Here is a 16,021-nt window from a genome sequence, read left to right on the forward strand (position 1 = left end):
CCCTTTAACCTGCCTTTGAAGCCTGGGGCCCTTTGATGTGGGTGGGGAATGCACCAGCCTGGGATCCTGCCAGCCTTGTGGTCAGGAGCTAACAGAGCACAGAGCTTGGTAGAGTTTGGAAATTCAGGTCCCCTCACCCTGCCTGAGTTACCCCAAGTGCAGGCTTTGGAGTCAGACTGCCTGGGGCCCCTATTCCAGCACTGCTTTTTTTTTTTTTTTTTTAAGATTTTATTGATTTAGTTGACACAGAGAGAGCAGGAACCCAAGCAGGGGGAGAGGGAGAGGGAAAGTGGGCTTCCCGTGGAGCACAGAGCCTGATGCCAAGCTCGATCCCAGAACCCTGGGATCATGACCTGAGCCGAAGGCAGAAGCTTAAGGACTGAGCCACCCAGGTGCCCCTCCAGCACTGCTTTTAACTGCCTGCGTGAGCTGGGACAATTCACCCAGCCCCTCTGAGCCTCGAACCCCTCAGCTGTAGAACAAAGCTGAGAAAAGCAGCTATGTCGTGGGTTTATGGAAAGACAGAAGAGAGAGGAAAAAAAAGAGATGATGCCCTTTTCCATCATACTTAATAAGACTCCTCCAGTAAGTCCAACAGACCTAGAAGGCTTTGGTATTCCAAGTTTTAGTGCATTTTGAAGCTTTAGCTGAAGTATAGTCCATTAAATGGGCTTCTATTTGCTAAATGCTTTTAAATGCTTCTTCTAGAATGCTACAAATTTACAAAGAACACTGAAGCTTAATTATCTAAATGTCTTTTTTTTTTTTTTTTAAGAATTACTTATTTATTTTAGAGAGAGCAGGGAGGGGCAGAGGGAGATGGAGAGAATCTCAAGCAGACTCACCCCTGAGCTCGGAGCCCGATGTAGGGCTCCATTCCACAACCCAAAGATCATGACCTGAGCTGCAATCAAGACTCGGACTCTTAACCAGCTGAGCCACCCAGGCGCCCCTCTAATTTTCTTTTATGCTTATTTAGTTTTGTGGATTTCGAATGATGATTTTTATATTTTGAAGGTTTATTATGGTTACATTCATTGTGACAAATTTCTTTTCTTTTTTTTTTTTTAAGATCTTATTTTTTTTAAGTAGTCTCACTACCTAACGTGGGACTTGAATTTACAACCCTGAGATCAAGGGTCCCACACTCTACCAACTGAGCCAGCCAGGTGCCCCGATTGTTACAGCTTTAGTTAGGTATAATAATTCAGAATACCTGAAGCGTGTGTTTCGGTAAGCTTTGACATACTATACAGCCATTGCTACAACCAAGACAATAAATGTATTCATCACCCCCAAAACTCGCCTTGTGCCCCACTATAACATTTCCCTCTCCTCCATCACAACCACTGAGCTACATCCTGCCCTGTTTATCCGCAATCATTAGTTTGCATTTTCTAATATTTGATAGGAATAGAATCATATGGTATATCCTATCTTTTGTCTGGTTTCCTGAACTCAGCATCATTTTCTTGAGGTCCATCCTCGCTGTGTGTTATCAACAGTTAATTGCCAAGCAGCGTTCCCATGTACAGGTACACTATAGTCTGTGTGTCCAATCAACCACTAGTGGGTGCTCGGGTTGTTTCGAATTTCAAACAATGAAATTTTCATTTAATAATTTCTGGAAGACAGCAAAGGTCGACTGGAACAAAAAATTTTAATTAAAAATGCCATTAAAAATTCACAAACTAGTACAAAAGGAATTTCTATAATTGTACTGTCAAAGGGTGGTTTTTGTAAGTTTCTATCCTTGGTACTTGCCATATTATTAACATTTCAAAGGGCGCTAAAAGTGCACCCAGACTTTGGGGGCTCCCTTTATCTTTAAGAAGTGCCTCCTGGGGATTACCGTGGTCACACAGTTTTGGGAGACACCAAGTCACAGTGCATGTAAATCTTTCGGCATAGCCAGGACCTGGCACAGGGGTGACACTCCCTAAGCTCTCCTTATTGTCCTTCGAATGTTTGCCCATAGTTCTCATTCTTTTCCCTGCCCCCCACGCACGCACACATGCACACACACACACACACGCACGCGCACGCACACGCATACACGGAGGCTCTCCGACCCCCGGCTCTCTTGTATCATCAAGCCCCAGCCCACCTTCAGCACCAGAGAGTCTCCCTGGAAGGAGATGGGGAGGTGGGAAGCAGGAGGTGGCTGGCGGGGCTGTGAGAATCTCTGAGAAGGTTCCCAGTGGGAGGAGAGGGATTCTCCCGGTGGTCTCTTTGTTTGTTTCCCAGGGCAGGCTGAGCCTTCACCTCCTGACCCTGTGGGAAGCACAAGTGGAGCCTGGGCTCTAACCAGGAGGGGTTGCGAAGGAGAGCCCTGACCGGAGGGAGCACCGGACTCCAAGTGAGACAGGCCTGGCCCCTACCGGCTGTACCATCTGAGGTTAATCCCCCTCTCCAAGGCTGACGGCAGCCCTGCTCAGGGCACAGAGCTCCTAGAATGTGGCAGACATGGCTCCCTTACATGAATCATGGTCACACAGAGCCAGAAGCACTCAGGAGGCATTCTCTTGCTGGTGTTAAGACATCAGCATGCTAAGACAGGTGTACTAACCATTTACTGAGCATCTACTGTGTACCTGCCAGCCATGTGCTCAGGACAGGGAAGTAGAAGAACTTGAAACCAGAGGAAACTGGTGACCTGTGGTGCTTACATCCTTTTGGCGGCCCCTGGATCTCCCTCTCCTTGTCTTCTCACCTCTGTGTCCCCCAGTCCAGGGACTGGGTCAAACCAATTCACTCAATAAATAGGTACTGAACACTTGCATGTGTCCAGATCTGTGCTAAACCTCGGGGATTCCATGGTGAACTGAACAGACAGGGAAGCTGGCTTAAAGCCCGGGGCTGGGGGGCGGAGAGACAAAAACTGAACAGGACCAAGCACAACAGGTGAATTTCTGACCAGGGAAGAAACGAACATGGTGACGTGATAGAGCCCAGAAGGCGCGCTGAGATGGGGTAAGTGGAGAAAGGCTTCTCTGTGCTCAGGCGGTAATAAGTGACTGTGTAGGGACACGGTGGTAGTCGGTCTCACTTCCAAAGTCAGAATAACTGAGGGTCCATCCCAGCTTGACCACTTGCTAGCGGTTCTGCCTTGAGGAAGCTCTGAGTCAGTTTCATCACCTGTAAAATGGGAGTAAATACCCAGTCTGCTTCCTAGGGGTAGGAGGGTAAATTAGATAATGCAAACACATTGTGGTAAGCACTTATTTAATAATAGATTATTTATAGCTCATCCAACCTGGAACAGGTCCCCACAATCTGTGGGTTAGTCCCCGTGGAGTAGGACACTCCTGAGTCTCTGTTTCCTCACTGATTCCAGAGTGTCTCTCTCTCATCCAACACACAGCACGCATCTCAAACTCACTTGTCTCAGGCGGCTGGGCAAATGGGTGCAGTCAGGTAAGGAGTGGTGAGAACCGAGGCACGCTGTGGACAACAGAGCCTGCCACAAAGAAAACAGCTACCGTTCCGCATAAGGGAACATTTGCCATGTTGAAACGAGGACCAAGACCTTTCCATTTCTCAGACGACGAAATAAAACCATTTTATTCAGGGGCACCTGGCCAGCTCAGTGGGTAGAGCACACAATTCTTGATCTCAGGGTCATGAGTTCGAGCCCCACGTTGGGGGTAGAGATTACTTAAAATGCAGAGGTATTTTATTCAAAATCTAAGACATTTTTACTGTTGATGATTTAAATGAAAACCTTCCAAAACATTGTTGGGGGAACATAAAACACTGCTGCAACCCAAGGCTGGCTGCAGGCATGGTTTACTCCCTCCCCTTACAGAGTGCCAAGCCCTCCACTGAGCACTCTGACGAAGGCAAAGGCAGGCAGCAGGACCTCAGCCCTCAACAAAGAGTGGCTTGGTTCAGAGCATGCAGGGGGAGAGGGACCATGTAGGAAGGCTTTATGGAAGAGGAGACCCTAGAGTTGGACATGGGAATAAAAAGGAGTGTTTTGTGTGAATGCAGAGGGGACAGAATTACCCTGGACAGAGGAAGAGCAACTTTGAACTTTGGGGGAAGGGCAGGTGTTTCCATGGGGCTGAGTATGTTTGGAGTACAAAGGCACCGTAGTGGGGAGGGCTGGGTCTCTCTCTCCAGGTCACAGGGAGCCAGGTGTGCTCGGCAGAAGCATCTAGATGGTACCTCCCAGCTCCAGGTGTCGGCCTCCAAGATCAGCAGAGTGGGCAACAGAAAGGATGGGCAAATACTGAAGACAGAAGCCAGAAGCCTGTGCTGAGAGCCACCTCTCCCATTTCTTCCTTTCTTTTTAAGATTTTATTTATTCATTTGAGATAGAGTATGAGAGAGCACAAGCTGGGGGAGCAGCAGAGGGAAAGGGAGAAGCAGACTCCCGGCTGAGCAGGGAGCCCGATGCATGATTCGATCCCAGGACCCCGGGATCATGACCCTAGGCGAAGGCAGACTCTTCACCAGCTGAGCCACCCAGGCGCCCCTCTACCATTTCTAGGACTGGACTGATTCCTCTAGGCTGAAGATCACAGCAAGCGATAGTCAGTTATGAGCCAGGAGCTGGGGCTTCAGGAGAAATGGATCAGGAGCCATCTCTCCTTCTTGGGAGCTCACAGAAGACAGTGTGGACGATGGCTCTGTCATGCTGTGCTTAGAAGAGGCCATGCCCAGTTGTGGGGGAGCTGGTGACGAGTCCTTTAAGCTGTGTCTCGATAGCTGAGTAGGTGTTCACTCGGGATACAACGGAAACACGCCCATAGAAGAAGGAGAACAGAGGGGCGCTGGGGAAGTGGGGACAGCCCAGGTCACACTGGCATATAGGAGATGCTCCCTAAATACGTGCAGACCGGAGCTGCCTTCCTGCCTTGCCCCCGGGAGTCTAGCTCTTGCCGTTAACCGGCTGTAGGCACTAGAAAAGCGGGTCTGTTCCATGAGTGAATACACAGCCGGCCCGATGCTACGCGCACTGTGCGCTTTACACACATTTCCTACTTACAACATCCCTGTCGCAGGGGTCCTATCCTTTACCCCCATTTTACCACTGAGGAGCAGAAGCTTCGAGATGGTTAGTGGCTGGTCTGCCGCGCCCAGGTAGGGACATAGAAGGATCCTGACCCTGCCTCCTGGCAGCCTGGGCTCACGGTTCCAGCATATAACCATTTAACCATGCTACACGCCTCTGCCTGTATCAAGGGAGGGTCTGCGACTGTCTGATGGAAAGCATTCAAGAACTTCGGGGGACTTTGCTCCCCGACCCTCCAGCGAGCTGGGAGGGCCCTGAAAGGTTATCTCCCAGGTCAGGTAATCTGTTGGTCAGTCCGTCTGGGGCAGGGGAGGCGAGAAGGTGTCATTCCCCACCCGGGAAGAGGGAACTTGTAGTCCTTCTTACAGGAAACAGATCCTGGGTGAACAAACACCCTTAAAAAATGAGCGGGAGGACAATGAGCCTTTGTCCCGCAGAGGCGACAGATTCTATTTCTTCTAGGTGTGGGAGCTGCAGAAAGGTCGGTGATGGATGGGATTTGACAGTCGCTCTTGCTGGCCGGAGAGCACTTCCAGGCCCCTGCGTAGTTCTGGGCCAATACACATCAGAAATGAGCTCTGTCTGCAGCTCCCAGACCCTGGGAGAGGCAAGGCATGGAGAGTTTCTAAGTCTTAGTACAAGCCACACATTCACCTTCTCATCCATGGGGAAGCGACAGAGCTCAAAGCACAGCTTTGGGTCCCAAGCACACCTGCCCCCTTCACATGCTGGCCGCTCCCATCTGTAAACCTACGGCCTTGAGCAAATCACCTTGTTTCTTCCGAGCCTCTGTTTTCCCATCTCTGAAGTGGGTGTGATGATAAAATCAGCTGCAAGGATGAGCAAAGTGCCAGTTGCATGAAGGACTCAGGAAAGGTTAGCTATCGTCCCAACCATTCAGCTTAGCTAAAACATTGATTACGTACCTTCCAGGCGTCACACAGTGCAAGGGACATGGGAGGAATAAAACTTTATCCTCCGTTTCAAGAAGCTTCTGGTCCACTAGAAGTAGATTTATCTTTGCTGTTCCTTTCCCCATCTTGGGGGGTCAGACTGCTCTGTGCTGAATGTCCCTGTTTCCACAGAGACCACCAGGATTCTGGCGCACGTGGGACTTGGGGAGATCCGAATTTGGGGGAGACTGACTCCTGTACCTCTGTCAAGCTCTACACCCCGCCCCTGTGTTGCCATTCTCGGTGCCCACATCCTTGTCAGGGCTCCCGCTGCACTCTCAGTGACCTGTCAGTTTTTTATTTATATAATCGTCTGAGGGCTGGGGTTGACCATCCTGAACCAGCAAGCCCCCAGGCTGGGGAGGCTGAGCGACAACCATGGGCCACCCATAATGTCCACATGCAGAAAGCTTTACATACACACCAGATTTCAGAACTTGTGAAACACTTTACCCTTCGCTCCATTTATTCTCTACGAAAGGAGGGAATATCTCCGATAACGTTTTACAGATGAGAAAACTGAATGCTGGGAGCGGGGGGAGGTCTGAACTACAGCTAGAACCCCAGCCCCGCCCAGGTTCTCGAAGTTGTCTGGTCGGGACCACGGGGTGCTTGTTAAACATGGAGATAACCAAGCCCTCTCTCCAAATTCTAAGTCTAGAGGTCTGGATTGGGACTCAGGACTCAATAGTCTGACAGACACTCAAGGTGATAGTTATCTCCAGGCCAGTCCGGACACAGTGCCACTCACTGACTTATGGACTCAGCTAAGATTTGGGGGGTTCAAACTCAAATGCGTACTGTGGGGAAAGCACGATGAACAAGGCAGTCCCCCCTTTAAGGAACTAACAGTCTGCCGGCTGAGCGGATTATCCAGGTCCCAGGGCCAGCGTGGGGCTGCAGCCCAGCTGTGTCCTGGGCAAGGCCCCTTCCTGCTGGCTGTGGGCCTGGGTGTGGGCCCAGGTGTGGGCCATCTCCTCCCCTGAGACCTTCCCCCACTCCCCCAAATCTGGAGCCCCTGCCTGAGCCTGGTGGGCCTCTTTTCCCTGTCCCCACCTGCTCTGGAATGAGTCTGTGGTTCTTTAGAGCTCAACATCCTGCGGAAGGAGCAGAGGTGGGCCTGGCACACGGCATTTCCGTAAACGCCAGCCGGCTGCTCGTGTGCCCGGCAAAGCTAAGAAAGGAAACGGGGAGGAGGAGCCCTTCTGGGTGGAGGGAGGAAAGCTGTGGCCCGACAAGGGGCAAGGATTTCTACTTCTTTAAAGGTAATTCCAGCTCTGACCTGACTGCCCCGGGAAGGGCAGCCAGACCAGGATCAGTCCCTTGCAGATGAGGAAAGCAGGGCTCAGAGGACGGGATACCAGAGTGCTGAGCTGAAACCCAGGTTTCCTGCTGGGCATGGAGACCACAGGCGACAACTTTCTCCTGAAATCCCCTGGGGGATGGATGGGAACCTGTGAAGGGAAGAGCTTGATGCCCACCCACCACCGGCAGGTGCTCCACTGACCAGCGGCCAGGATCCCCCTGTTAGCCATGCCCCAGCTTCTGCTGAACACCTCCCTTCTCTGATGGAGAGGTCAGTCCTTCATCCTGGTCCTCTGCCCTTTGTTTTCTCCAGGAGAGCCCTTCTATGCCTGTCTGAAGCCCGTCCCATGGGCCCTCCTCCAGAGCTCACCTTCCTTGATCCAGCAACTCCCAGTACTCGGTGGTTTCCCAGAGGCTAGGCCTCCCGACAGGCCTTGCGGGATGAGGCCCGGAGTGCTCCCAGAGGCAATGGGGCGGTGTCCTGGAAGGCTGCGTCTGGCGGGGCTGGATGGGAGCCTCGAAGGCCAGTGTGGGGAGACCTCCAGCACCCACCACTGTTCCCTACCGGGTCCTGTTGAGCCAGACATCTATTGGGAGCCTGGGGACACAGGAAGGGGCAGGGATCCAAGGTCAGGCAGAGCAAGGAAGCCACAATTCTAATCAGAGGGTTGCCGGTGACATGTTTGCTGTGCCTCCGAAACCGGGCCGTTAGTATCTGGAGTAGCCGGCGCTCGGTGCCCAGACCGGGCCACCAGGAAGGTCCCCCACCTACCAGCACCTCCAGCTTGGCGGGTCTCCTCCCCACCAGGCTCAGGTCTGGCCCGCCCCAGCAGGTGGTCCCTCTGGGGGCCACCACCACCAACCCCCCAGGTTGGGGGCAGGTATAGGAGCTCAAGGCTTTCCCCAGGGAGGGAGGAAAGAGGCGGGGCGGCTTCGAAGGCCCAGGATATAAGGGGCGGAGGCGCGGCTCGCAAGCCCAGCCAGCCCACCATGCACGCCCCCCAGCTGCCCGTGTTCCTCCTGCACGTCTGGTGGGTCCTGCGCCAGGCGGGCGCCGCCACGGTGGCCCCGTTGCCGCTCCGAACGCGGGTGCAGCCCTCGTCGCCGTCCCCTCTCTCGTACATGCTGAGCCTCTACCGGGACCCGCTGCCCCGGGCGGACATCATCCGCAGCCTGCAGGCTCAAGGTAGGCTGCGCCGCCCCGCCGAGCAGCCGGGGGCCTCGGGACTGCGGAAGGGCGCCGGGACGAGTTGCGGGCGGGCGGTACCGGGCTGGGGACGCCGCCGCTGTGGGCGCACTAGGCTGGGAGCGCGCTGCCGGGGTCCGGGTCTGGGATGCTCGGCGTGGCACTGGCTGAGCGCGCGGGGTCGGCGGGTGGAGGGGTTGTGGCATTGGAAAGGGCCCGGGCGGAAACCTTTGCGTTCCGACTCCTGCTTTAGGGTGGTCAGAGCGCGGTGCGGGAGGGTGGGAGGCCGACTGAGCCAGGGGACCACGTGGGCTTGTTAAATTACGTAAGCTCCCGGCTCCTCGGGGTCCGATTCTCTGCAATGGGGACACCAGTACCTACCTCCCTTAGAAGACAGTGGTGAGCGCTAGGTGACAAAACACGTAACAACAATTAGCACGAAACCAGACGTAGTGATAAATGGTCGTTATTATTGCTACATACATTTTGGGGATTTCTTTTCTTTTCCCGCGTCAGGGTGAATGTGTGCCGGAGTCTGGCGCGGTGAGTCTCGGGCTGACTGCGAGCTTCGAAAGCCAATAGGTGCATGTAACATCAGGGATGAGAGTTCCGAGATCCGGGACGAGAGATGGGGTGCCCGGAAGTCGGGAACTGAGGCAGACTTGGGAACTCGAGTCCAGGCTGGGAAGGGGTGGGCGTCCTGAGTGATTCCGGTTCGGAGCCCAGATGTGGATGGGGGAAGCCCTCAGCGACCATGGTGATTCGGGAGGATCACTCGGAAAGGGCTGGGCGTTCCAGCTGTCGGGCGCGACAGGCCAGTGGGTGCTGAACAGAGGGAGCACTCCCCCGGGGTCCCCTTGCCCCTTGCAATCCACATCCTGATGCCTGGGGTTCCCGGGCTGCCCTGCTCAGGCCTGCCTGTGCCTCCCTCGGCCATCTGGGGCCAGACGGCCCTCCCCCACGCTGGGGCGCAATCCACATCCTATAATCTGATCTAATTGGTCACCCGCCAGCCGCTTGTGGTCTGGGGGCGGGGGCTCCTAGCTCCCTGGCCGGCCACGTCTGGGGTCAGACAGTTGATGACCCTCTCCTGAAGGGTCATCTGGGAACCAGACAGACTGTGGACACCCAAGGGGCAAGCTGGCTCGGAAATGACTGGAGTGGTCGCCTCAGTTTTTCTACCAGAAAGCTGGGTGCGGGAGGACGCTGGGCAAACGGGTTGGGGGTTGCCCTTTTTCAGTTCACTTGTCCTTCTGGAGAGTTCCAGAAGGTTTGTGGGGGTTTGACAGCCTGGGAGACTGGGAAATGGAGTCCTGGTCTTCAAAGTCCGCTTCCCAATTTGGACTGGGTCCTGTGCATATCCATTGAGTTCTCTAGTTTCCCCTTCTGTAAAGCGGGGGGGCTGGCTTTCTGGCCTCATTGGTGTGTACACATGGTAAAATATACAGGACCAAATCTACCATTTTATCTCTTTTTAAGTGTGCAGTGACATTAAGTACATTCAGTGTTGTGAACTGGCTTTATTTTTTTTAAACAGCAGCAAGAAGATTCTGCCTGGAAAGACAATGATGGAGAAGGGACATTCTAAATGCCCCTTTCCCTTGGGTTTAAATATAGGCCGCCCCAGGAAAGAGGGAAGTGGGTGTTGGAGTCTAACCAAAGTGGCTTAGCATCTGCCTCTGTCCGTGTTGAAACACCCTCAGCTTGGGCCTTCAGTTTTCTTACCCCCAAAAAACGGTAATAGTGATGGTGACGATTAAAAGAGACCAGGCTCGGATCGGGAAGCAGTTAGTGGCAATTAACAGTTAGTTGGCCAACTCTGTCCAGTGCCTGGATCGGTTTCAGGGTGTCTATGAACCCCCCTCCTGATACCGATCCCCTAAATCCCATTTATTGTACAGGTGGGTGCATTCTTAGCTTGTATCAGGCATCAGTGAACCCCAAAAGATCAGGCATCCCTATCCTAACAAGAACCAGAGCCAGATCTAAGAGAACCTATCAGCACTGTTTCCCAGGGAGCCCTTGGCTAGGGGTGGGCTCGTGGAATCAAAGACTTTTCCTGGGTATGGAGCACTCCATGCACATTGTCCATCCTGGGAACAGATGACTTTGCTCCTTGTCCAGGTCCCTCACTACCTATCCCGACACCTTCATTTCTAACCTTGGCCATCGACAATAATAAGGAGGTAGTTGATGCCAGCCAACTTTTGCTGTACTTTGGTTGTGTTGGGTAAACACCGATGCGTAAATCCTAACACTCCGTCACTATCTTCCTTTTACCAAGAGGCCCACAGAAGGAAAGTAATCTGCCCAAGGTTCAACAGTGAGTGGCAGATTTTGCAGCCTCACAGGACGCACCAGAGTCCCTGGTCTTGACCGCTGAGGTGGAATGTCTTCCTCTAAGAGGCCATTTGTGGGTACTGGAGATAAGACTTGACCAGGAGTTGCTGCAGGTCCCACCTAATCCCCAGGAGGCTAGGGGGTGCTGCAGTGGGCCAGGGGGAGCGCTGGCCTCCTCCCCACACCTCTGAGGAGAGTTGCTAGCCAGGGGCCGGTTATTGCCCCCTGCAGGTGCTAATGAGGAGGGAAGTGGAAATGAAGGGAAGGGCAGCTAGAGGTGGGCTGGGAGAGGCTGCCAGGAGGCCAAAACTTGCCTGCAGGTTGGACTTCTCACAGAAATTCACTTACCATATGACCAAAGATGCTCTATGAGACCCTTCAAAAAAAAAAAAAAAAGTGGGGGGCACCTGGGTGGCTCAGTCATTAAGCGTCTGTCTTCGGCTCAGGTCATGATCCCAGGGTTCTGGGTTCCAGCCCTGCATCAGGGCCCCTGCTCAGTGGGAAGCCTGCTTCTCCCTCTCCCACTCCCCCTGTTTGTGTTCCCTCTCACGCTGTCTCTCTCTGTCAAATAAATAAATAAAATCTTAAAAAAAAAAAAAAAAAGGAAACTGTCATGTGATCTGCCCAGAGTGGACTTAAATCAGAGACCATTACCACCCTTGAGATGGATTCACAAAAGAGTGTTTTCAGTCTAAGGGACGATCCCTGACTTTGATTCAGTAACAAGCCTTCAAGCCTCTTTGTTTCCACGTGGGCTCCTGAGAATGCAGGGATGGGTCGGGCACGACCGTTCCCATTGCAAAGAAGAGGAAACCGGGCTTGAAAAAAGGTAAAGGTCACTTTTAGGTGACCTGAAAATCCACAAAAACATGTTATTCCCAGACATCGGACCAAATTAGTCCAGGACTAAAATGAAAGGAATGTGCTTCCCCATTCCTTTTCATCCAGTTTAGGTTGAGTTGTCTTGAGAAGGGGGTGTGGAAGAGGGCCAGGGGCTGTGTGTGTGCTGCGCTGTCTGCCCCAGGTGTGGGAATGCCCTTTGTGGGGGCGGTGTGATAAGCCCCATGCAGTAGATGAGAAAGCTGGGTGGCAAACTGCCAGGTCATGCTTAGAAAGCCTGTAGAAGCCTGTGCGTCAGGTTGTCAAGAGCTCCTGAAGTTTCTGCCTCCACCCTTAGAAATGAGTGGAGCAGAGAGGGGCCAGTCTTGGGCTTCTGTGCCCCCTGAGCGCCCCAAGCCTCACCTTTCCGTGATAAGCGCCCATGAGCTAGACCACTCTCCCCAGCGAGGAGACGGAATCTGGGAAGGTGACTTGCTCAGGGTCACAGGGTGGGTGGAGGCTCGGGGTTTGGCCAGAGAGCAGGGAGGACTCATCCAGTTTGTACCAGTTGTTCTCTAGCTCTCGATCCTCCTGGAGGGAGCAGCAGAACCGTGATTTGCTGATTGGGCAGATCCAGGTTCATTCTAGGCTGTGCCACCTCGTGCGGGTGATTTAACCTCTCTGAGGCGCAGTTGGAATTGGGCCAAAGTGGGGCCCAATTGGGCCTAGGGCTGGGGCGAGCATGGAGAGGATTCCTGTCAGGTCAAGGATCCAGCGTGAGCTCCGGTGGTTGTCATGAGGCTGCAGGGGCCCCCACTCATCCTGCTTCCTTCCCGGTTTTTTCCCCACCCAGATGTGGAGGTGGATGGGCAGAACTGGACCTTTGCTTTTGACTTCTCCTTCCTGAGCCAAGTGGAGGATCTTGTGTGGGCCGAGCTCCGGCTGCAGCTGTCCCGCCCTGTGGACCTGTCCCCCCGCGTCCCACTCACCATCGAGATTCTCCACCAGCTAAAGCCCGATGCGGAGCAGGACCCGGCTAACTGCCACGAGCGTCTTCGGATGGACCTGTTCACCGTCCCTCTGTCCCAGGTTACCTTCTCCTCAGGCAGCATGGTCCTGGAGGTGACCAGGCCACTCTCCAAGTGGCTGAAGCACCCCGGGGAGCTGGAAGAGCAGATGTCCGGTTTGGTCGGAGAGTGTCAGCGGCGGGCTCCCACCCCGCCTGTCACCAGCGTGCTCCTGCTGCTCCACTCCAACCTCTCCCCAGAGCAGAGGCAGCTGGGGGGCTCCACCTTGCTGTGGGAGGCTGAGAGCTCCTGGCGCGCCCGGGAGGGACAGCTGTCCCAGGAGAGGGGCCGGCGGCACCGTCGACATCACTTGCCAGACAGAAGCCAGCTGTGTCGGAAGGTCAAGTTCCAGGTGGATTTCAACCTCATTGGGTGGGGCTCCTGGATCATCTACCCAAAGCAATACAATGCCTATCGCTGTGAGGGCGAGTGTCCTAACCCTGTGGGGGAGGAGTTCCATCCCACCAACCATGCGTACATCCAGGTGCGGAGCCCTGCTAAGGGGAGGGGAGGTGGGGGTTGTGGGGGAGAGGAGGCCATACTGCCCAATCGGGGGGGAACAGGACTCTGGCTTTGCTGGTAAATTTGTGTTCATTCATTCACCATTACTCAGGCACCAGCTGTGTGCCCCCTCCTGTCCTGGGAGATAGTGATGGCCTGTGACACGGTCCCCGGAGGGCCTACGTGCAATTGCACCCCCTTGGGTAACCTTGAACATTTTGCTTCCTTAGGCCTCCTTCCTTGCCTTTCATAAAATTAGGGATGGAGGGTGTAGACCAGAAGGCCTCCACTTCTCCTCAGCTCTGGCTTCTAGGAAAGGAAGTTCAGAATCTGGTCTCTGGGAATAAACCTGGCTTCGATTCCTACATATTAGCTGTGTGATATTGATCAGGTTGCTTATTCTCTCTGACCCTGACCGTTCCTGCCCGTGAACGGGGGATGGCAATGCCGTAGTTCAGAGCAATGTTGTAGGGTTAAATGAGACAAGATGGATACTGCGTGTGTACCTGCTGGCAGGGGACCGGCATGTTGGATGTTGTATTATCATTTCTAGAAGTCTGTGATTCGCTGATGGAAGGTGGGGGGCGCGTTTATGGGGCCGTGGTTGGGGTAATCCTGTTCCAGCCACTGTCCTTTTGCTCCCTCAAACGGGAGTTGGACACCGTTGTATAGTAGAGAAAGCCCAAGACTACCACTGTGTGCCACGAATCAGCTTAAGGTCTAGAAAGTGGTGGAGGAGAGCAAGGGAAAATGAGAGGGAGGGGGAACAGAATAGAGCCTCACATGGGGGCCCTGATATTGGGGTTCAGATGCTCTGGGGAGCGCGTGAGCTGAGCTCCTACAAGGGAAGCACTGGTGGGGCCAGAGCCCTCTAGGACCTTTCCTGGGCAAAGGCCTCAGCCTCTCCTGGGACTTTGCTCCCTGAACCTCCCTGCTGCATGATCAAGGGGACCCCCAGAGACCCAGAGAGTCCCAATAGCAGCTCTGACACTGATCCAAAAAGACCTCGCTGGGCCGCAGGGACGGGGCCCGGTTCCAGAGTGCCAAGGAATCGTTACCTTTTCTCCCGTTGACTCTCTTTGCCCTTCTCTGGGCAACAATAAATCCCACAAGAATTTCTGCATGACTCTCTTCTGCTTCATATTTCTGGAACTAAACCAGGAGTTTAGTGTTTCTTGGAATTGGTATGCAATTCCAAATTGGAGTTTCTTGGAATTGGTATGCACTCGAGGCTAGAACAATAGGAGGACATATCCGTTTGCTCCTGCTCTACCCAGATACAGCTTTTAGAATCTTCTGTTTAGCTCTTCTTCTTCTTCTTCCTTTTTTTTTTTTTTTAACAGCCTGTAAAGTTACTTTACATGTAGAGAGTTGTGGATGCATTGGCAGGCTGATTCCCTTCATGAGAACCAGCTTCTTCAGCTTTTGTACCAGAAACGGATTTTAACTGACTTTTTCTCCACCAGAGTCTACTGAAACGATACCAGCCCCACCGAGTCCCTTCCACCTGCTGTGCCCCGGTGAAGACCAAGCCACTGAGCATGCTCTATGTGGACAACGGCAGAGTCCTCCTGGACCATCACAGAGACATGATTGTGGAAGAATGCGGGTGCCTTTGACGAGATCCTGGTGGGGCCGGATTTGCCTGTACCCTGGGACGTTGGGAAGGTCCTAGAAGACACGAGAACCATCTAATGCAATGAGGAGACACAGAGGGGGAAAGGTTGTTCTGTGTGCTAGATCGAGGAGGAAGGGCTGCCCCCTCGGTAAAGGAAGGCTCTGGGAAATCTGCCTCATATGGAGGCTGCTGTCAGGAGATGGCAGGCTGGTTGGCTGTTCTTCCTGAAGAGACAGTGGTGACCAGAAGCACTAGGGCAAGGGTTCTTTACTTGACTTCTTAACCTATGAATCCCCAGAAATGGTAGGCAAAAGGTGGGGCATGTGTGCATTCATCTTTGAGGTGGGATAGGTTACCGATGACTTTTATGTATTCTCAGAAGGGGTCATGGACCAGCCCTGCCCCCTGTCAAGATGAAGTTCACTGTGTTAAATGAAAAACAGTTTCTCTCATTGTCTCCGGCTGGTTTAGGGTAGCCCCGCCCCCCCTTTCAGGCTAGCCTGTGGTGATGTGCTGGCCTTGTCCAGAGGCTCCCCGGAGTGGGTCTCTGCTAATGATGTGCACAGACACTACAGCCATTGTGAAGTCCTCCCAGGCCAGCTGGTGCCTTTGAAGGGAGAGGCAGGAACTCCCCCAGAGAGCTGGCCACGGTGCACTCCAGGAGTGGAGCCCTCGGGCACCCCCAGCCCCCCAACCTCCCCACCCCTCGCGTCAGCCTGCTTGGCAGACAGTCCGAGTCTATTAAAGTTGGTGACAGTTCTCCTCGGTCTCTCATTGTGTGCTGTTAATGAGGCCCCAAGCTTCCCATCCAACAGGGGTGAGGGTGGCCTAAGGACTTGGGTTGTGGTCACAGCTGAGCCACTGAGAAGCTGTGTGGCCTCAGGTAATTCCTTGCTCAGCCTCCTTCTGTAAGGTGCGAGTAGGAGGATCCTGTTGGCCTCCTGTAACCTTGTCTGTTAGCAGGCCTGACGTCATGGACTGTCCTCTGGGCCTTATCCCTGTCTCCCTCTACAGCTTACGAAGCCTGCTGAGCCCTGGGGCCTACTGTACCCTCCTCTCTCGAACCTTTATCAGCCCTTCTGTTGCTCAGGGCTTGAAGTCTGGCTTCATTTCGAGTTCCACCTAGCTGCCCAGTAGAAGGAACCCCAGCTTTTTTGTGGGAAGCTCTGCATCACAGCACCCGAGCACAGTTTTGCCTTTTGGACAAAAAGA

General features: G+C 53.6%; 1 protein-coding gene across 1 annotated transcript; it reads left to right on the plus strand.

Annotated features, from left to right (window-relative positions):
* Window positions 1-8,268: 8,268 nt before the first annotated feature.
* Window positions 8,269-15,043, plus strand: NODAL (nodal growth differentiation factor). The gene is made up of 3 exons (XM_032878040.1): window positions 8,269-8,464; window positions 12,477-13,174; window positions 14,658-15,043. The coding sequence occupies exons 1-3, from the start codon at window positions 8,269-8,271 to the stop codon at window positions 14,808-14,810; spliced, it is 1,047 nt and encodes a 348-aa protein (XP_032733931.1). The 3' UTR covers window positions 14,811-15,043.
* The last annotated feature ends 978 nt before the right edge of the window (window positions 15,044-16,021 follow it).

This window comes from Lontra canadensis, unplaced genomic scaffold (assembly GCF_010015895.1).
Source record: "Lontra canadensis isolate GAN:19392208 unplaced genomic scaffold, GSC_riverotter_1.0 scaffold3, whole genome shotgun sequence".
NCBI classification, from domain to species: domain Eukaryota; kingdom Metazoa; phylum Chordata; class Mammalia; order Carnivora; family Mustelidae; genus Lontra; species Lontra canadensis.

Bases quoted from the DNA above. Each gene is read 5' to 3' on its own strand.
- NODAL (XM_032878040.1), top strand. From the start codon at position 8,269: ATGCACGCCCCCCAGCTGCCCGTGTTCCTCCTGCACGTCTGGTGGGTC. The intron at 8,465-12,476 runs GTAGGCTGCGCC...TTCCCCACCCAG, and splicing joins CCGCAGCCTGCAGGCTCAAG to ATGTGGAGGTGGATGGGCAG. The intron at 13,175-14,657 runs GTGCGGAGCCCT...TTTCTCCACCAG, and splicing joins CCAACCATGCGTACATCCAG to AGTCTACTGAAACGATACCA.